General features: G+C 47.5%; 1 protein-coding gene across 2 annotated transcripts in view; it reads left to right on the top strand.

The window, feature by feature from the left end:
• Positions 1-21,180, top strand: part of NSF (N-ethylmaleimide sensitive factor, vesicle fusing ATPase) — an 84,197-nt gene that overhangs the window by 6,173 nt on the left and 56,844 nt on the right. For both annotated transcript variants that reach the window (XM_071450689.1, XM_071450690.1), the window contains exons 2-4: positions 8,424-8,509; positions 16,483-16,582; positions 20,622-20,661. In XM_071450689.1, the coding sequence (XP_071306790.1) occupies positions 8,424-8,509; positions 16,483-16,582; positions 20,622-20,661 (226 nt within the window). The remainder of the gene's footprint in view (positions 1-8,423; positions 8,510-16,482; positions 16,583-20,621; positions 20,662-21,180) is intronic.

The raw sequence follows: 21,180 nt of genomic DNA, 5'->3' as shown, positions 1-21,180 counted from the left end.
AAATGTCAGTCCCCATGTCATGGAGGGATCTTTCTTTTTTTGATCCAGGCTGGTGGAAGTGTTCAGGTGCCCTCCCAAGTGCAGGAGGGGCTGAGGGCTGGTGCAGTGACAGCCCTGGGCAGTGGCACAGGGATCCTGGGGGCTGCAGTGCAGTGCTGAGGTTCAGCCTGGGGGCTCTGCACGATGTGTTCAGGATGCTGTCTCACATCAGGGAGGTTTTCTCTGGCAGAGACCAGAGCTTTGTGATGAAACTCCCATGTTGACCATCTCCAGAAGGTTTTCAGACCCCCAGGAATTGGAGAGCTGTATTGGAGAAGGTTCTGTGAACAGAAAAAAGCAAACAAGAAGCCCAGTTGCTAAAATTAATGGAAGAGCTTCAGTTGCAGTGCCCTGGAGCTGTGTCTGAGCCAGCTGATTGTGCTGCTCTGCTCAGAAACCAAGGCTGGGCGTGCAGCTCCCCAGGCCCTGCTGCTCTGCTCCTCCTTGTGCAGGCACATCCTGCCCTCAGGGAGGCCCAAGGTTTGAAGGATGAAAAGACAGAACACCTTTCTCTGCTCTCCTGGGGTGCAAGAAAGCAATGAGCTTCTGTCAAAAAATCGGGAGTAATTGGTGCCCTGGAGTTGTGTCATGTGCTTTTTTCTGGAAAAAATAGAGCAAGACTTGCAAGCTGCTGCATCTGAAGCTGCTGGTGGCTGGGTGGTGTTTGGGACCTCAGTGCTGGAGAGTTCAGTGCCAGGGACAGCAGCATCCTGGGTTTCACAGGGCAAATTTCAAGGGGGATATTTTTAATATTAACAGATTCTCACATTTTCACTGTTGTCATTGGGTAACTGTGACCATGTTCACAGGGGTCTGAGGATGAGGGAAGAGATGAGGATCTGACTCCATGTTTCACAAGGCTGATTTATTATTTTATTATATATATTACATTAAAACTATACTAAAAGAATAGAAGAAAGGATTTCATCCGAAGGTTGGCTAAGAATAGAATAGCAAAGAATGATAACAAAGGTTTGTGGCTTGGCTCTCTGTCCGAGCCAGCTGGGCTGTGATTGGTCATTAATTAGAAACATTCAACATGGCTTAATCAAAGATCTACTTGTTACATTCCACAGCAGCAGAAAATCAATGTTTGCATTTTGTTCCTGAGGCCTCTCAGCTTCTCAGGAGGAAAAATCCTAAAGTAAGGATTTTGCATAAAAGTTGTCTGTGACAGGTAACTTGTCTAAATTTAAATGGGATGAAATTTGCACCCATGAGGTGTCCTCACTGTTCATGTGGCAAAACCCTGTGACCTGCATCCCAGCACCTCAGCTTACTCTGGTGGGGTGCAGGTTCATTCCCTTGGCATTTTTTAAAGATGTTTAGATGCAACACAACAAGCAACAATTCCCTGTAATTAAATTGTTGATCATCCTGGCTTGAGGAAGGAATGTGAAGCAACAACCACTCAAAAAATGGATGTGTTAATTAAAATGCACATATCCTGGGTCACTATTGCTTAATAGGAAGGTGGAGCTGCTGTTCCTGCTGAGCTGGCAGAGAGCAGCTCCCTGTGCTGTGGCACAGCAGCTGAGGTGCAGGTGCATTTCCTAAAATCACTGATCATACTGTGAAAAACTGATCTGGAGAAGGGCATCTCTGGGCAGAGCAATCTGTAATTCTGTAGATGATCTGCTTGGAGAAGCTCTCCTGTAGCACTCTTATTTCTCCTGCTCTTTTGTATCAGGCAAGCTCTTGGAACTCTGTTCTTGGGACTGTCAATTGTCTTTCTTGTGATGTTGGCAAATACTGGCAACAGCAGAGCTGGGTTCTCAAAGCTGTGAGCACCTGGTAACAACTGCAGGTAAACAACACTGGAGTGACAGAGCTGCCCTGCAGACCTGAGTTCAACTCTGCAAACAAAGGGAAGCAGCAGTAAAACCCAGGATCCTTTAATTGTGGGAGAGGCCCTTCTGCCCTGATCAAGTGGCTCTGGAGTGCCAGGACAGGCAGGAATTTCCCCTTGAGACCCAGAGAGTGCAGGGCTGCTCGCAGAGACAGGAACTGGGCATTGTGCTGGGTGTGGGACAGAGAGGGCCCAGGGTCTGGCTGTGCCTTGAGAGGCCCCTGCAGCACAGGCTGGGCTGTGTCCAAGGAATAAAGTAGGGATTTATTAGAAGTAGGGGTTATTATATCAAAGTGTATATATATCAAATGATATATATCCATTATATCAAAGGATACCTTGGGCAGTGCAAGAGCCACCCAAGATGGGCTCAGAGTTAGGAGTTTTCATCCTTTTATAAGTTTTGGTCCATTTCCATATTGGGGTTAATTGTCCAGTTACAGCTTCAGGTTATTCAGACCCATTCTCCCAGTTTGCTCTCCTCAATTCACTGTTGTTTGGACTTTTTGGGCCTTCTTGGGCTAGAAAAAGATTGTTTTGTCCAAGTAAACTGTGAACTTGCTAACACTTTATATGAAGTTCAGAGTTGTATACTAATGCAGAATTTGGAAAATATGAAAGCTGAAACTTTCCTGTGTCTGCTGCTGTCTGTGCTGGGGGAGAGCTCTGAGCAGGCAGGGATGTTCCCACTGCCAGGGGCAGGCAATGCAGGGGAACATCCCTGGGTTGTATTTTCTGAGACCCCTGAGGAAGGGAGGAATGAATGATGAATCTGACTCCATGTTCTCAGAAGGCTCATTTATTATTTTATATTACTATACTATATTAAAGAATGCTATACTAAAACTATACTAAAGAACAGAGAAAGGATACAGACAGAAGGCCAAAAGATAATAATGAAAAACTCGTGATTCTCTCCCAGAGTCTGACTCAGCTTGGCCCCTGATTGGCCAATGAGTAAAAACAATTCACATGAAACCAGTGAAACAATTCACCTGTTGGATAAACAATCTCCAAAGCAGCAAAACCCAGCAGAAAAAATGAGATAATATTGTTTTCCTTTTCTCTGAGGCTTCTCAGCTCCCTAGGAGAGAAATCCTGGGCAAGGGGGTTTTTCAGAAGATGTGACAGTGACCCCCTGTTTCATTTCCAGCCCTGGCTGATGCAGGAGGTGCTGAGGGAGCTCTTCCCTCTCTGCTCCTCGGAGCTGTTTGGGTTTCTGTGCTGCAGCACGATCGCAGGCGGTGATTCAGAGCGTGGGAGTGGCTCCGGGGGTGTGGGAAGGAGGGATCCATCTCACCCAGGCGGCTCTGGATGCTGGGCTGAGGCTGCCTTGGTGGCAGCTCACTCAGTGTTCCCTGCCTTTGTCAAAAATGGGAATATTACTTCTGAGATTTGAGCTTCCCAATGCAGTCCTCTTTAGTAGGAGAAGAAAATTGGTATTTCTGAGTTTGTTGTCGAGAGAGAATGAATGCAGCTCCTTCCTGAGGAGAATAAAAGCTTCCAGCAAACAAATAGAGGTCATGGGGAGCAGGTGGAATGGCCAGGCCTGAGCAGGGCTGTGTGTTCCAGGGACAGCAGCTTATCCTGGCACAGCCAGGACGTCTGGAAGGGCCTGTCTGGCCAGGCCTGCTGCTCCAGAAGGTTCCTTGTAGGTTGATTTCCTCTTGTGGCTGCAGAAAAATGGAAGCTTTGTTCAGTGTCTTTTTGACATGTCCAGAAAAACCCTCTTCAAGCTACTAAACTTCTTTAGTTAATTTTTAAAATTATTTAGAACCACAGTGTGACAGTGATTGCAGGGGTCTGAGGATGAGGGAAGAGATGAGGATCTGACTCCATGTTTCAGAAGGCTGATTTATTATTTTATGATAAATATTACATTAAAACTATACTAAAAGAATAGAAGAAAGGATTTCATCAGAAGGCTGGCTAGGAATAGAAAAAGAAGGAATGATAACAAAGGCTTCTGTCTGGGACAGAGAGTCCGAGCCAGCTGGGCTGTGATTGGCCATTAATTAGAAACAACCACATGAGCCCAATCCCAGCTGCACCTGTTGCATTCCACAGCAGCAGATAACCATTGGTTACATTTTGTTCCTGAGGCCTCTCAGCTTCTCAGGAGGAAAAATCCTAAGGAAAGGATTTTTGATAAAATGTGTGTGTGACACCACAGCATTTAGGACAGCTTGTGTCCCAGATGGTGACAGCACATTGTCATTCCTTTTATGAATGTTACAGAATTGTTCTTTAGAGGAGTCTGGGTTTTTCCTTCACTCTTTCTCCCTGTCACAGAGCTTCCCCTGCAGGTCAGGCCCCCACTCTCACCTGGCAGCCCAGAGCTCTGCTGCTGCTGCTGCTGTTGCTGTTTTATGGCCATTTGGTGTGTCCTGCAGTGCTGAGCTGTTGTGCTGTGTTGTGTCCTTGGCTTCCCTGTGCTGAGCCAGCTCTGCAGCTCCTCCTCCTCCTGCTGGACCTGCTGCTGTCCCCTGTGTCCCCAGGGGTAATGTCCACCTCTGGTGTCTGGAGATGCAGGCAGAGCTTTGTGTTTGCTGTCAGGAGCGTACTCCTGGAGAATGTGGAGGAGCTGTGATTCATCATGTCAGTTCCCTGTTTGTCTTCAGTGCTCCTTTGACATCCTAATTCTCCCTGTCAGTATTCAAACTTCATTCTATTGGCAGACCCGTGGTGGTGACTTTGGTTTGGAGTCAGCCGTGGTTCCACCCACAGAGGAACCTCTGCTGGGGCTCTGGGGAGTGTGGACTGCATTGCCCACCAGGAATTGCACCTCTGCAGGTGCATTGCCCCTCTCTGCCCTCTTTGGGTGATGAGGCTTTGGCCTCAGAGAGATTTTGGTGCCCACCAGCTGTTACAGGAAAGCTTGGGTGCTTTTTGGAGTAGGGATCCCCATCTCAATGCAGCTCTGCTGGGGAAATGGAAATGTCTGGTACCCAGAGTTGTCACGTTTCTAACACTGCTCTGCCAGCACCCGAGTGCCAGAAATTCAGGAATTCCATCTCTGTGCACCTGCATGTACATGGGATGTGTATCTGTGTCTGTTTTACACAAAGAAGATTTTTGAACATGCAGTTCTTGAACAATATTTGTCTTGTACAAACCATGTGAGAACAGGGCACAGAACCAAACCTGCCCAGCTTTAGAGGCTGTTTCATAATCTCTTGCTCAGCATTAGGAAATGAAATGAGTTCAGTTGTCTTGGATGAGGAGCATCTTTGCCTTAGCACTTAATGTTTCAGCTCTTCTCAGTACCAGATGTCAGCAGTGCTCTTCAGTCATTGCCACCACTTTATCTCTGTGGGGAGAAACAAGTTTTTCCTTGGCTTGCTCTGCCATCAGCCTCCATGATTCACAAGAGGTGAATTGACAGAACATGAGAGGTGTGGTTTATGTATATGTGAAAATATCCCAATTGCAGCACCACTTTCTGGGCTTTAGCAGGGGTTTGGACTGGATGATCCCCAGAGGGCCCTTCCAACCCCAGCTATTCTGTGATTTTGTGAACATGTGAGTTTTGTATTTTCTGTGGAGGAAAATGAGTCCTTGCAGCTTTGGAAAAAAAAAATCTCTGAAAGATCAGATGTTGTGGTGATTGTTTCTATTATGTAGCTGTTTGTTCTTCAGGGCAATTTTTCTTTGTAAAAATAAAATATGCCAGTGTCATTAAGCCTCCTGGGTTTTGAGGCAACATTCCTGCTTTCTCACAAACCCAGAGGTGAGGTTCTGCATGTTTGTCTCTCAGAGTGAGATTTATCAGTGCATCATGTGGTCTTGTTTTCCTCTTGGCAATCAGAAGGGATGCTGGAACAGGCCTGGGTCTAACAGCAGGTGCTGCCTGGCTGATGCTGGATGCTGGGAATGCTTTGGCAGGTGCAGTCACCTCCTCAGGACTGTGCTGTCCTTGGGGTCCCCTCTTGGCATAAACCAGAACAATACCTGGAGCAGAGGAGGCTCAGGGGTGCCCTCATTGCTCTCCACACCTTCCTGAAGGGAACCTGCAGCCAGCTGGGGTTGGTCTCTGACAGAACCAGAGCACACAGCCTCCAGCTACAGCAGGGAAGGGACAGGTTGGATATTAGGAAGAAATTTTTCACTGGAAGAATAATAAAGTACTGGAATGCTCTTCCTAGGGAGGTGGTGGAATCAGCATCTCTGGATGTGTTTAAAAAAAGCCTGGACATGGCACTGGGTGCTAAAGTCTGGGTGAGGTGTGAGGGCATGGGTTGGACTTGATGATCTTAGAGGTCTCTTCCAACCTCATTATTCTGTGACTCTGGGATTCTGGGATTCTGTGATTCTGGCATTCTGTCATTCTGTGTTTCTGTGATTTTGGGATTCTGTGTTTCTGTGATTTTGGGATTCTGTGTTTCTGTGATTTTGGGATTCTGTGATTCTGTGTTTCTGTGATTCTGGGATTCTGTGATTCTGGCGTTCTGTGATTCAGTGGTTCTGTGATTCTGGCATTCTGTGATTTTGGGATTCTGTGATTCAGTGGTTCTGGGATTCTGGCATTCTGTGATTTTGGGATTCTGTGATTCAGTGGTTCTGGGATTCTGTAATTCTGTGTTTCTGTGACTCTGTGATTCTGTGACTCTGTTCCCAGTGCAGACAGGAGCAGCAGCTTGGCTGGGTGCAGTTTGTCACTGAGGATTAAAAATGCACTCGAGGACTCATGCTGTAAAAAGATTTAATCCAGGAGCTCCGTGTCCACTTTTCTCCAGAAATATCCCCTGTAATGCCTTTTATCAGGGCATGTCCTTCACAAAACTGTGCCCTGCAGATGGGAGCAGAGGTGATAAAATGGTGAATGTTTGCTGTGAAGAGCCCCAAGCCAAGAGGCCTCAGCACACAGGCTGTGTATCTCATAAATCCACTGATGTCATATATTTTATTACAAGAACATTTGAGTCTTTTATTACACTCAGCATTCAGATAGATAAATCTGCTTCAGGCCTGAAAATGGAATCTTTTCTGGCTGTCACATATGTCAAGGGCAATTGAGCATTATTTAGTAAAAGTAATGAGTTGGTCCTTTTCTAAATAGCAAGTACTTGAGACAAATCACATTGAGGGATGAGAGTTGATCTGAACTTTAGAGCAGGCTGGGGGGGAATTTCTCTGATTCTTGTCCCAGGGGAGCTGGGGGAGGAAGGCAGAGCAGGGCAGTAACTCCTGGAAATGATTTAGATGTGTGTGCTGGGATCAGTGCATTTCCTGTGCTTGCTGCTGGGATTTAAGGGAGGTTTAAGAGAAAATCCCTCCTGAATTACTTTTAGCAATAGGTTGAGGCTGTCAGATGGTTTCTGTTGCACTGCCTGCAAATTTGTATCTGACAGAGGTACAAGGGACACCTTGGGGAGCAAGTTCAGCTTTTCCCCAAATGAAATGTCTTCAGTCCATAGCTAAGGACAGAAATCCTGCCTTTTCCATCCTGTTTTCCCCTTCTGGAGGCATTTTGATCACCATTTTCATCGTTCAGCCCTTGTTTTGTGATACAATTCTGCAGGAGCAGGGAGGGTGAGGGTGTAGGATGGGGCTGAGGTCCCTCTCTGTGCTCCCCCCATGCTCCATCCTGCCCCGTGATGGGGATGGGCAGCTTGGGCAGGCAAAATTAAAAATGGCAAATTAAAAACTTATTTCAGTTTTTAATTGCTGATTGATGATTAACAGTGGAAAGAACAAAAATGAGCAGATACTCCTGAAAAAGGATTGGTCCTCTGACATTAGAGAATAAAAAGAAGGGGAGGACTCCCCCACGAAGTTTGTTGCAGTAATTTTTTCATAGTGATAGGTTGGCTTTAACTATTTTACCTAATTTTCTCCAATGTGTTACAGATCTGGGATGTTTCCTGTAGAGTGGAAAATATTCACATGTGATATTTCCTTTGAGAAGTGATGCAAAAGGATTGTGGGGTTGGATAGCAGCTGGCTGAGGTCAAACCTTCCTGTGGACTCTCACTGCACAGGGTGAAGGGGTTTATGCAGAATGAACATGCTGAAATCCCAGTTTCTGAGTTATGCTCAGGGAAAAGTCCCATCTTTATCCCTCCCTTCCTCCCCACATGGGCTCTGTGACCCAGCCCAGCCCCACAGGGTTGTAGGGAGCTGCTCTGGCTCCAGGCTGCTTTTCCTTAGCAGCTTCCAGAAAATCCCAGTGCCCTGTGCAAGAAACACCTTCCACACTGCAGTGCCAGGGTTCACCTGCAAGTTAACAGGGTTTGCCTTGCAGGCTTTCTCCCAGCTAATTTTAAAGTATTTGTGTAGCTAGGGTTTAAAATACCAAGTACATAATAGTCCCAAAATGCAGAGCTTTGGGATACAAACACCTGTGACATGTGGAAATGTTTGGAGCAACCTGGGAGAGGAGCTTGTTGATACCAGTGGGCTCTGAGAGTGTGCCAGGACTCAGGAGATCTGTTTTGTGCTTTTGCAGAAGTCTTGAGGCTTGGCAAAGGAAAAATAGAATTTGATTTGCTATTTTCTCCAATTAATTTTATTGATATTTACTCCTCTCTTGCAGCCTATGCAAGCAGCGAGATGTCCCACTGATGAGCTGTCCTTAACCAACTGTGCTGTGGTGAATGAGAAGGACTTCCAGTCTGGGCAGTAAGTGTGCACTGCTGCTCTTTCAGCTCTTAACCAAAAAGGAATTGTTTTCACAATTTGTGTGGAGGGGGAATGACATTTCAGGTTTGGAAAGGTGAACACAGCAGTTTGATTAACAAAACTTGAGTGTCTTTAGAGACACACAGAACTTTCAGTGTGGCTCTTTCTGGAAATGGCAGATACTGGAAAAGGGTGACTGTTTCTCTAAAGTATTTCCTTCTTGGGAACTGCATCTGCTTAACTAATAGAATAATTATTTTAATGAAGTACTTCTTGTGATAATTTTTGCTTGTTTTCGTTTTGCTGTTGTTCCTGTTACATAGTGAGAATCTTGGAACTATTTCAAATATGTTTTTATCATTTTATTGTGTTACTTGGGGCATCTTCTCACTTTCACATCACATGGGAGTGCTGAGCAGAGCCAGGAGAACTCTTGTTCTTGGGGTTTTCATGCACAAGAACAGAAAGGAGAAGCAGCCAGAGTGTGGGCACCACAAGCTGGATTCTTTAATTGCAGTTTTGGGGTGGTGATGGAGCCAAACTCTGGGGTTTACTTCTGGTAGGTGGAAAACACCTGCATTGTTCAGCTCTGCCCACACAGAAGGGTTTTGGATTCCAAGAAGCCAATTCACATACTCAGAGCTCTGACAGATTTTAGTAGGTAGGTTGTAGACAGCAGCCATTCATTTCAGCTAAAAGGGAATATCACGTGCAGCACAAGGGCTTGGGCTTGAAAAATGGGAAAAATGTTCAAGGAGATACTGAATGATATGATAAAGGAGATAGAATGATATGATAAAGGAGATATGGAATGATATGATAAAGGAGATATTGAATGATAAAGGAGATACTGAATGACATGATAAAGGAGATATTGAATGATATGATAAAGGAGATATTGAATGATATGATAAAGGAGATACTGAATGATATGATAAAGGAGATACTGAATGATATGATAAAGGAGATACTGAATGATATGATAAAGGAGATATTGAATGATATGATAAAGGAGATATTGAATGATATGATAAAGGAAATACTGAATGACATGATAAAGGAGATATTGAATGATATGATAAAGGAGATACTGAATGATATGATAAAGGAGATACTGAATGATATGATAAAGGAGATATTGAATGATATGATAAAGGAGATACTGAATGATATGATAAAGCAGATATTGAATGGTATGATAAAGGAGATACTGAATGATATGATAAAGGAGATATTGAATGATATGATAAAGGAGATACTGAATGATATGATAAAGGAGATACTGAATGATATGATAAAGGAGATATTGAATGATATGATAAAGGAGATACTGAATGATTTGTCCACCTTTATATAAAATACCTGCTAAGGGTGGAGAACTCAGCAGTGCTGAGCTGCAGTGCAGGGCTGTGTTCAGGACCTGCCTGTCTGTGCTGGCAGCCAGCTCTGCTGCCCTGGCACCTCTCATGGCTCTGGAGGGATGAACTGAGCTGTGATTTCATGAGCCCAGCTGTAGGACAAAATGCCAAAAACCAAACAAAAGCACCCCCTAAACCAGCAGAACTTTTTGAGTCAGAAGCAGGCAAAAGTGTCTGCTTGGGCAGAAAAGTCTCCTGGTCTTTTCAAAGTATGGTTTCCCCCAGGTTGATCTTTTTTTCAACTTAATTGAGTTACAAAAATACCTGAACTGAGCATTGATTGTCCCTCATGCATTATAAAAACTTTAATTTCCTCCAGAATGGCTGTCCTGCAGGGCCCCAGCTGCCAGCCCTGCAGCCAGCTGTGCTCCTTTTGCTTCCAGAACCTTCTCTGCTGGCATTTGTGGCAGCATGCAGGGAGCAGTGCCCTGGGCTGTGCTGCCTCAGCAGGCTGGATGTGATTCAGGCTGTTCCTGTGCCCCTGGGAGCTGTTTATTTCCTGCAGTGGTGCTCACACACCAGCAGTGGGTTTGGTCAGGAGCAGGTGCTGCAGATGGCTGTGCAGTGTCAGAGGGAGCACAGGCAGCTCCTGGTGCTGGCACTGCTGGAGCTGGTGCTGCATTGCAGCTCCTGGGGCCATCCCTGCTGCAGCTCCCTGGGGCCATCCCTGCTGCAGATCCTTGGCTGTAGATCCCTGGAGCCATCCCTGGCTGCAGATCCTTGGCTGTAGATCCCTGGAGCCATCCATGCTGCAGATCCCTGGGGCCATCTCTGGGGCCATCCCTGGCTGCAGATCCCTGGCTGTAGATCCCTGGGGCCATCCATGCTGCAGATCCCTGGGGCCATCCCTGGCTGTAGATCCCTGGATCCAGCCCTGCTGCAGATCCCTGGGTCCATCCCTGCTGCAGATCCCTGGGTCCATCCCTGGCTGCAGGTCCCTGGATCCAGCCCTGCTGCAGATCCCTGGATCCAGCCCTGCTGCAGATCCCTGGAGCCATCCCTGGCTGCAGATCCCTGGAGCCATCCCTGGCTGTAGATCCCTGGCTGCAGATCCCCTGGAACCAGCCCTGCTGCAGATCCCTGGGTCCATCATTGCTGCAGATCCCTGGGTCCATTCCTGCTGCAGATCCCTGGGGCCATCCATGCTGCAGCTCCCTGGGGCCATCCATGCTGCAGATCCCTGGCTGCAGATCTCCTGGATCCAGCCCTGCTGCAGATCTCCTGGAGCCAGCCCTGCTCTGCTGGCAGTGCCCCTGGCTCAGGTCCCTCACCATGTTGCCTTCCCAGGAGGGTTTTTGGTGGTACCTCCACAAGGGTTCTGCTCTGTTTGCAGCTGGGGGTGCAGAGCTGGAGTTTGCCCTTGGATCAAGGAGATGCTTTAACCCCAGGCTGCTGCTGATCATCTTCTCATGCTTCAGTTCCTGCACCCCTGAGCTGGGCTGGGATGAGTCAGGGATGAGTTCACACCAGGCCATGCACACACAGTGTGTGCTGTGTAATGGCTGGGGAGAGGCAGCATCTTCAGCTCTGTGTCCTGCTTCTGCCTTGAGAGCAGTTTGGAGAGAAAACCAGTTCTTGGTGCAGTTTGGAGAGAAAACCAGTTCTGAGCACAGCCAGGCTGAGGGGACAGCAATCAGGGCAGGTTTTTGTTCCTGTTAAGAACTTTTTGTTCCCTTTCACATGGGAAGCCCATCCTGAGGAGCCCTTGCTGAATGTTTGCTGTGGGTTTCCAAACATGCCCTGCATGGGATGAGATCCCTGCTGGCACCTCCTCATGGATACCTGAGTCATCCCCTCCCTCACAGGAGCCCTGCTCGTGCTTTACACCAGAAAATCTGATGCACTCACAGGTTAATTCATGTCTGCTGCGCTTTCTCTTGGTTTGCTCAGCTTGGCCAGCAAACTTCCCAGCATTTTCCTGGGCCCAGTTTCCTGGAGCTCTTCCTAAGAGCTGGCAGCACATGGCTTGGATCTGACAGGATTTACACACAGAACAGAGCAGCAGTTCCTCCTGGGAGAGCTCTGGGAGCTGCCTGGCCCTGGTGATTTGTTGTTCCTTTTGTTTGTGTACAACCAGAAGCTCTTAATGAGTTTGAGATTTCCCCTCTGTGTCTCCATGAGCTCTCTGAGCTCCTTCCTGGTGAACACCACTGGAGGAAAATGCATTTAGTTTTTCTGCTGTTGCCTTATTTTGAGCATTTGTGGTACTTAGGTTGCTTACAGCTTGTTGGAAGCTCCCAGTTTGGGCTGCCATGTCTCCCAGTTTGGGCTGCCATAGCTCCCAGTTTGGGCTGCCATGTCTCCCAGTTTGTGCTGCTATAGCTCCCAGTTTGGGTTGCCATAGCTCCCAGTTTGAGCTGCCATAGCTCCCAGTTTGGGCTGCCATGGCTCCCAGTTTGGGCTGCCATGTCTCCCAGTTTGTGCTGCCATAGCTCCCAGTTTGGGCTGCCATGGCTCCCAGTTTGGGCTGCCATAGCTCCCAGTTTGGGCTGCCATAGCTCCCAGTTTGTGCTGCTATGGCTCCCAGTTTGTGCTGCTATAGCTCCCAGTTTGGGTTGCCATAGCTCCCAGTTTGTGCTGCCATGGCTCCCAGTTTGGGTTGCCATGGCTCCCAGTTTGTGCTGCCATAGCTCCCAGTTTGTGCTGCTATAGCTCCCAGTTTGTGCTGCCATGTCTCCCAGTTTGTGCTGCCATGGCTCCCAGTTTGGGCTGCCATAGCTCCCAGTTTGTGCTGTCATGTCTCCCAGTTTGTGCTGCCATAGCTCCCAGTTTGGGTTGCCATGGCTCCCAGTTTGGGTTGCCATAGCTCCCAGTTTGAGCTGCCATAGCTCCCAGTTTGTGCTGCCATAGCTCCCAGTTTGTGCTGCCATAGCTCCCAGTTTGGGCTGCCATGGCTCCCAGTTTGTGCTGCCATGGCTCCTGGTTTTTGCTGCCATAGCTCCCAGTTTGTGCTGCCATAGCTCCCAGTTTGGGCTGCCATAGCTCCCAGTTTGGGCTGCCATAGCTCCCAGTTTGGGCTGCCATGGCTCCCAGTTTGTGCTGCCATGGCTCCCAGTTTAAACTGCCATAGCTCCCAGTTTGAGTTAGATTTCCTCTTGTCCCCAAGGGCCATATGCTCCTTCCTGTGGTGAGGCTGGAGCTGTTGTGCACACAGGATGCAGGCAGTGCAGATCCTCACCTGGCTGCTGCTGGATTGGCTGGGCATGTGCAAATGCAAGCACAGGGAGCACGTGTGCATGGAAACCAGGGGCTGCAGGGAGGGAGGAGGCCAGGAGTGAGCACCTTGGCTGCCAGCTCAGCCCATCCTGCCCTTCCTCCCATGAAACCCCATGGAGATGGTGCCTTGTGTAGCCCAAGGGTGCTCACAGTGCCAGCAGCTCTGGGAGGAAGATGAGGTGAGCCCTGATTCCAGCATCTCCCTGCTGCCAGAGCACACCAATCCCAGCCTCCTTTGGTGTTGCTTTCCCATGCCAGCCAGCTGTCTGCCTATCACATGATAAGAGCTAGCAGGCATAGTCTGAGGAAGCTCTAAGCAGCTTTTGAGTATCTTTGTTGCTGACAGCTTCAATTCTGAGTGTGACAGACAGACACATGCCATGGCTGCTGCTGTGTCTGCTCCTGACTGCTCTGCTTCTATAACTGTTGTGTGATGGAATCACAGAATCATTGAGGAGAAGACCACTGAGTCCCACCTTGTCCTCAGCCCAGGGCACTGAGTGTTCCTTGGACACCTGCAAACCTCCCTGAACAGCCCCTGCCATGAGCATTTGTGGTACTTAGGTTGCTTACAGCTTGTTGGAAGCTCCCAGTTTGGGCTGCCATAGCTCCCAGTTCGTGCTGCCATAGCTCCCAGTTTAAACTGCCATAGCTCCCAGTTTAAACTGCCATAGCTCCCAGTTTGGGCTGCTATGGCTCCCAGTTTGTGCTGCCAGTTTGGGCTGCTATGGCTCCCAGTTTGGGCTGCTATGGCTCCCAGTTTGTGCTGCCATGGCTCCCAGTTTAAACTGCCATGGCTCCCAGTTTGGGCTGCCATAGCTCCCAGTTTGGGCTGCCATGGCTCCCAGTTTGTGCTGCCATGGCTCCCAGTTTGTGCTGCCATGTCTCCCAGTTTGTGCTGCCATGGCTCCCAGTTTGTGCTGCCATAGCTCCCAGTTTGTGCTGCCATGGCTCCCAGTTTGTGCTGCCATGGCTCCCAGTTTGGGCTGCCATGGCTCCCAGTTTGGGCTGCCATGGCTCCCAGTTTGGGCTGCCATGGCTCCCAGTTTGTGCTGCCATAGCTCCCAGTTTGTGCTGCCATAGCTCCCAGTTTGGGCTGCCATGGCTCCCAGTTTGGGCTGCCATAGCTCCCAGTTTGTGCTGCCATAGCTCCCAGTTTGGGCTGCCATAGCTCCCAGTTCTTCCTGATGTTCAATCCAAGCCTCCCCTGGCACATCTTGAGGCCATTTCCTCTCATCCTGTCCCTGTTCTCTGGGAGCAGAGGCCAATCCCCCTCCCATCCTGGCTGTCCCCTCCTGTCAGGGAGTTGTGGACAGTGAGAAGGTCCAGGCTGAGCCCCCCCAGCTCCCTCAGCCACTCCTGGTGCTCCAGACCCTTCCCCATCTCCATTCCTTGGACAGTTCCAGCCCCTCAAGGCCTTCCTGGCACTGAGGAGCCAGAACTGAGTCCTCGAGGTGTGGCCTTACCAGTGTTGCAGTAAGGTAAAAAAATTACAAAAAAAGGCCTCATAAAATCCAGCCTGCTCTCCTAAAATCAGTGGCTGGCCCTGTCAAGGTAGCACTTTGCAAATTCCCATGTGAAAGGAATCCTGGTGTGAGCAGTTCATTAGCATAACAATCTGCTCCTGGGTGAAAACCAGCTAGCACCTGTACAAACTGTTTATATGCTGTTAGATAGAAAAATTCAAACTATCTCTTATTAAACAACTTTTCCTGCACGTACACCCCAGGGATTGGAGTGACCAATCCATACAGAATGACAGCTTGTTACTAAGCAATAAAGTCATTAGCAAGGGAGCTCCTGACCAACTGGAGTCACCTATGAGGTGTGTCAAACTGGATAAAAATTGGATAAAATCCAATTATGTGAGTATTTAAAAAAGAGGGAGCTTTTCCCCCATGAGGAAAATGGAGTCTGATTTATTCTGACACTCCAGTGCCTGGCACAGGGGACAGACCTGGCCACTCTGTTTCTGGTACAGGCCAGGTGCCCTTGGCCTTTTTGCCCACCTGGGCACACATCACTGTTCACCTGCTGTCCATCAGCACCCACAGGGCACCTTTCCAGCACTGCTGCTGTTTTTCCAGGCACACAGATGAGTTCAAGATCAGCTGGTCACTTGTGCCAGCAGGAGCAGCCCCAGGGCCTGTGTGATTTTACTTTTTGTACAGAAATTCCTCCCATTTTTTTCTACGATCAAATTTTTAAACAACACACTCAGATCCCTGTATGGGCTTTGCATCTGCTTCTTGTTGGCATCAGTGCTGGGGATGGTGCTTGTAGGGGGGTAAAATATTGGTGCTCTGGTGTTAATGCTTGAGATGTGAAACCTGTGATGATTTTTAACTGTGGTGGTTGTGGTTTGGTTCTCTCTAATTTGTGCAGTGCAGTCCTGAAGTAAAGGGCTACTGGGGGGATGTGGTGGTGTTTGTGAGGTCCCCAGGATGAGGTGAGAGATGAGGATTTGACTCCATGTTCTCAGGAGGCTGATCTATATTATATTATATTATATTATATTATATTATATTATATTATATTATGTTATGTTATGTTATGTTATGTTATGTTATGTTATGTTATATTATATTATATTATGTTATATTATATTATATTATGTCATATTATATTATGTCATACTATGTCATACTATGTCATGTCATATTATATTATATTATATTGATATATTTAATATTATTTTATATTACATCTGATAGTATATATTATTTTATATATTCTATATTCTATTCTATTCTATTCTATTCTATTCTATTCTATTCTATTCTATTCTAAAACTACACTAAAGAAAGAGAAGGATAAAGCCAGAAGGCTTAACAAGAATGAACAATAAAAACTCATGACTGACTCCTCAGAGTCTGACACAGCTGCTGGTGATTGGTCATTGAGTCTAAACAATTCACATAAACCAATCAAAGATGCACCTGTTGGTAAACAATGTCCAGACCACATTCCAGAGCAGCCAAACACAGGAGAAGTGAATCAGATAATTAATATTTACATTTTTCTCTGAGGATTCTCAGCTTCCCAGGAGAAGATCCTGGGCAAGGGGGTTTTTCCAGAAAATCTCACAGTGTCAGGATGTAAATATTGAGTTTTGGTGCCAAGTCTTGCAGCTGGGCTTTGAGATCCCAGTGTACCAGTGAGGGTGGTGGGCTCTGTCACCCTGCTGTGTGCCTGAGTCAGGCTGTGCCTCCAGTGCTTTTGGTTTTTGTGTGTAGCCCTAGAGATAAGCTGGGTGTTCCTTTTGAGCTCCCACAGCCCTGTGAGCAATGCAGAACCCTTGTGGCACATACCAAAATAAAATCCTGATCTCTTTTCCAGGCATGTTGTGGTGAAGACCTCTCCCAACCACAAGTACATCTTCACTCTGAGAACCCACCCCTCTGTTGTCCCTGGCAGCATTGCCTTCAGCTTGCCCCAGGTATGGCATGGTTGGATTTATTGCTCTGCTACACAATAAGCAAAATCTCTTTTTTGGGATCAGGATTGATGATACGTTCTCTAATTGGAATAAATGTGTGTTGCAAATTTGATTTCTGCCAGCAAAAGTTCAAGGATACTCATACTGCAAGTGAAGTGACTGTGCTTATATTGCTTTGAGATATTTTTAGTGCATGGTGGGATAAAGATACTGGAAAATGTGTAATTTAACCTTTTAAAAATCCACCAGAAAGAAAGTATTTGAAAAAGAAAAGCCTAAGCAATATCTTCCCTTCCTTGTGAATCTTTATTGTTCCCCATTTTCCCTTGACTTTAAAGGGTTTCTTTGCTGTGTTTTTCATTTTTAAGACCTGCTGGAAGTTTTATTGACCACATTCAGTCATTGTTAGTATTTTTAGATGAAAACTGCACTGAAATGCATTAAAAAACCACAAACCCCTTTGTCTCCTCTTTCTTAATTAAGTCATCATCAGATGTTAAAATGATGGTTAGAATAAATAATGAATATAATTAACTTCTAAATTGAAAGATGAAGCCACTCAGCTCACACTGAGTGTCATCCATGAACCTGCAGCAGCTGTGGTCTCTGATTCAGTATTTTCATCACTCTCTGCTCTGTGCTGCAAACACAGCAGATTTTTTTTCCTCAGCACATCTTGGCACAAGCCCCCAGATGACATTTTGCCTTTGGATGTGCTCCTAGAAGTGGGTCTGTCCCAGTGAGTGGGTGGGGATTTTCTGTTCACCAGTGTCTGGCTGTGGTGTGTGATGCCCCAAGTGCCCAGCAGGAGATGTTGGTGCTCAGTGCCCTCAGGGCTGGGGTTGGTTTTTCAATGTTGTGGTGGTTGTGGAGCCAAGGGGTGAGGCCTGGTGCTCCCCTTGGAGAAGGGGCTGTGCAGGGGCTGCTGCAGCCTCTGGGAGGTGAATGCTTGGTGTTTGGGGTTATAGAGCTCTGGGGCTGGAAGGGGCCCTTAAAGGATGTCTGAACAGGGACATTTCCCACCAGGCCACTTTGTCTGCAGCCCTTGTCCAATATCACCCTGAATGTTCCCTGGAGCCTCTCTGGGCAAGGTTTTACCATTTTCACCCTGTCTCAATTCACCCTCTTTTAGTTTAAAGCCACTTCCCCTTTTTCTTTTGCTACAGTCCCTACTAAAATGTCAGTTCCCTTAAAAAGATTCAAACCCACTTCAAGTATTGAAAGGCCACAATGAGATCCCCCAGAGGCTCCTCCAGGCTGAACAACCCCCATTCCCTCAGCCTGATTCCACAGCAGAGCTGTTTCAGCCCTCTGAGCCCTGGGGCATTCCTGATACTGGGTTTGAATTTTAAAATTCCCAGTATTTCCCAGAGCCCTGGCTAGTTGCAGTCAGTCTGACACCCTCTGTGTGTTTACTGCTCCTCCAGAACATCTTTGTTGTACACTCACTGTTCACATGGAGTTCTTGACCACCTTTATTCTGTGAAAATCTTGATTTTTGACTCCTAACACTGAAAACTGTGACAAATTTTGTATCCTGAGAGCCTAAAACATGAATTGCTGTGCAGTGATGACAAACCTTTAGCAGAAACCAGCTGGGTGAGCATGGTGGGAGTTGAAGAAGAACAAAATCCACAGAGAAGATCCTGAAAAGTCTTTGCCCAGAGGGTGCTGGCACTGCCCAGGCTCTCCAGGGAATGGTCCCAGCCCTGAAGCTGCCAGAGCTGCAGGAGGGTTTGGACAGAGCTGCCAGGGATGCCCAGGGTGGGATTGTTGGGGTGTCTGGGCAGGGCAGGAGCTGCACTGGATGATCCTTGGGGGTCCCTTCCCACTCAGGAGATTCTGTGGATATTGGAGAGGCTGTAAAAGGGCAAATGTTCACTTTGTAAGCCAAGTTATTGTGTTCCTTCTCCCAGACAAAAAGGCAAATACAAATGACCACAAACTGCAGCTTTTCAAATGTGATCTCCCCAGAGCTGTTTGTAACGACACCTCCACGTGCCTGGTGCCTGTGTTTGGTACCTGAGGGGTTGTGAACATGGCACAGCCCTGCTGAGGGCTGGGGACACACTGCAGCCAGTCTGTAACACAGCAGCACTGGGAAAACCACAGCTTTGCAGGCATCAAGCCAGAACTGCTGGAATTGGAAAGGTTTAGATGTTTTTGTGTCACATAATTCATGAACCATTTCCCACTTCTGCAGTTCCATGCAGCACAAGGCTCTCTAAAGGAATTTCCAAGGCCCCTAAGGATTTGAGCAGTTTCATTTTTATTGGTTCTGGTAACATTGTACCTTGGAGCACATTAGAACAGGCTTTTCAAATGCTCATGGGGTGTGTAACAGCCATTCTGGTACCTGTGGATGCTCAGAACTTGGGCTTTGGTAGGAAATGAGCAGAAGGACAAAAAGCCCCATCCAGCACCACAACTTCTGCCTCCAGGATGGTGGGGAGACCAGCAACCTGAAAGGAGGTTGGACAGAACAACCTTCTGAGGTCACAAGAATTATTTGGAGAGATTATTGAATGTTTTTGATTTATTTCCTGTTAATTTGGGGGTCTTTGGGATATTCCATTCTGCTCCTTTTTTCTGCTGCTGAAGGTTCTCTGGGGGATCCTGCTCCTCTGGGTGAGGAGGCTGCCTTTGAGAGGGCAGGTGTTTGTTTGTTCTGAGGGCCAGGTGTCCTGCAGGACAGGTGTTTGTTTGTTTGCTCTGCAGGACAGGTGTTTGTTTGTTCTGAGGGCAGGTGTTTGTTTGTCCTGCAGGACAGGTGTTTGTTTGTTCTGCAGGACAGGTGTTTGTTTGTTCTGCAGTCCAGGTGTTTGTTTGTTTGCTCTGCAGGCCAGGTGTTTGTTTGTCCTGAGGGTCAGGTGTTTGTTCTGCAGGACAGGTGTTTGTTTGTCCTGCAGCACAGGTGTTTGTTTGTTCTGCAGGCCAGGTGTTTGTTTGTTCTGCAGGACAGGTGTTTGTTTGCTCTGCAGGACAGGTGTTTGTTTGTTCTGCAGGACAGGTGTTTGTGTGTTTGTTCTGCAGGACAGGTGTTTGTTTGTTCTGCAGGCCAGGTGTTTGTTTGTTCTGAGGGACAGGTGTTTGTTTGTCCTGCAGGACAGGTGTTTGTTTGTTCTGAGGGACAGGTGTTTGTCCTGCAGGCCAGGTGTTTGTTTGTTCTGCAGGCCAGGTGTTTGTTTGTTTGTTCTGCAGGACAGGTGTTTGTTTGTTCTGAGGGCCAGGTGTTTGTTTGTTCTGAGGGTCAGGTGTTTGTTCTGAGGGCCAGGTGTTTGTTTGTCCTGCAGGCCAGGTGTTTGTTTGTTCTGAGGGTCAGGTGTTTGTCCTGCAGGACAGGTGTTTGTTTGTCCTGCAGGTCAGGTGTTTGTTTGTTCTGCAGCACAGGTGTTTGTTTGTTCTGAGGGCCAGGTGTTTGTTTGTTCTGAGGGTCAGGTGTTTGTTTGTTCTGAGGGTCAGGTGTTTGTTCTGCAGCACAGGTGTTTGTTCTGCAGCACAGGTGTTTGTTTGTTCTGAGGGCCAGGTGTTTGTTTGTTCTGAGGGTCAGGTGTTTGTTCTGCAGCACAGGTGTTTGTTCTGCAGCACAGGTGTTTGTTTGTTCTGAGGGTCAGGTGTTTGTTTGTTCTGCAGGACAGGTGTTTGTTCTGCAGCACAGGTGTTTGTTTGTTCTGCAGGATGGTGTTTGTTTCTTCTGCAGCACAGGTGTTTGTTTGTTCTGAGGGACAGGTGTTTGTTTGTTCTGCAGGACAGGTGTTTGTTTGTTCTGAGGGACAGGTGTTTGTTTGTTCTGCAGGCCAGGTGTTTGTTTGTTCTGAGGGTCAGGTGTTTGTTTGTTCTGAGGGTCAGGTGTTTGTCCTGCAGCACAGGTGTTTGTTTGTTCTGCAGGACAGGTGTTTGTTTGTCCTGCAGGACAGGTGTTTGTCCTGCAGCACAGGTGTTTGTTTTTTCTGCAGCACAGGTGTTTGTTTGTTTGTCCTGCAGGACAGGTGTTTGTCCTGCAGCACAGGTGTTCTGACCTTCTTCTCTTGTTTTTCAGAGAAAATGGGCCGGCCTTTCCATCGGGCAGGAGATTGATGGTGAGTCAGTCACAGTGACTGGGATGTGTTCATAAAGCTGAATTCTTGTTTCCATCCTGAACTGGGAACTCACAGAGCTCCAGTCCTTCTCCAGGTGATGTGAGGACCTCCTTAGTGAAGGAGTTGCTCCTCCTCTCTGCAGCTTTTCTGCTTTTAATGTTCTCCAGACCTGGGCAGGCTGTTTTGGCAGTTTCTCCAGATACCTGCTGCTATCTCTTGCTGGCTCTGTGTGGAATGTCAGTGTCCACATGCAGATATGAACATTGAACATGTCCTGGATAGCCTGTTCTGGTCTCTGGAGAGCACTCCCACTAACAGAGGACAGCTCTTGTCCTTGGGGAATTTCTTGGCACCAGCACTGGAATGGATGGGGATATTTTAGTTCCAGGAGCAGCAGTGTGCCCTGCAGTGCTGAGCTTTGGGAGCAGCACTGGTGTTTGCACCAGTAACTGACCAGAATATTCTGCAGCAAGGTGAGGGCTGAGGTGAATCTCTATTCCTATTTCAAGTCTTTACTGA

Source organism: Agelaius tricolor, unplaced genomic scaffold (genome assembly GCF_023055355.1).
Source record: "Agelaius tricolor isolate 1412-34295 unplaced genomic scaffold, bAgeTri1.0.p SCAF_31, whole genome shotgun sequence".
NCBI lineage: Eukaryota > Metazoa > Chordata > Aves > Passeriformes > Icteridae > Agelaius > Agelaius tricolor.
Note: the sequence above shows the minus strand (reverse complement) of the source record. Positions and strands in the feature narration are given on the sequence as shown.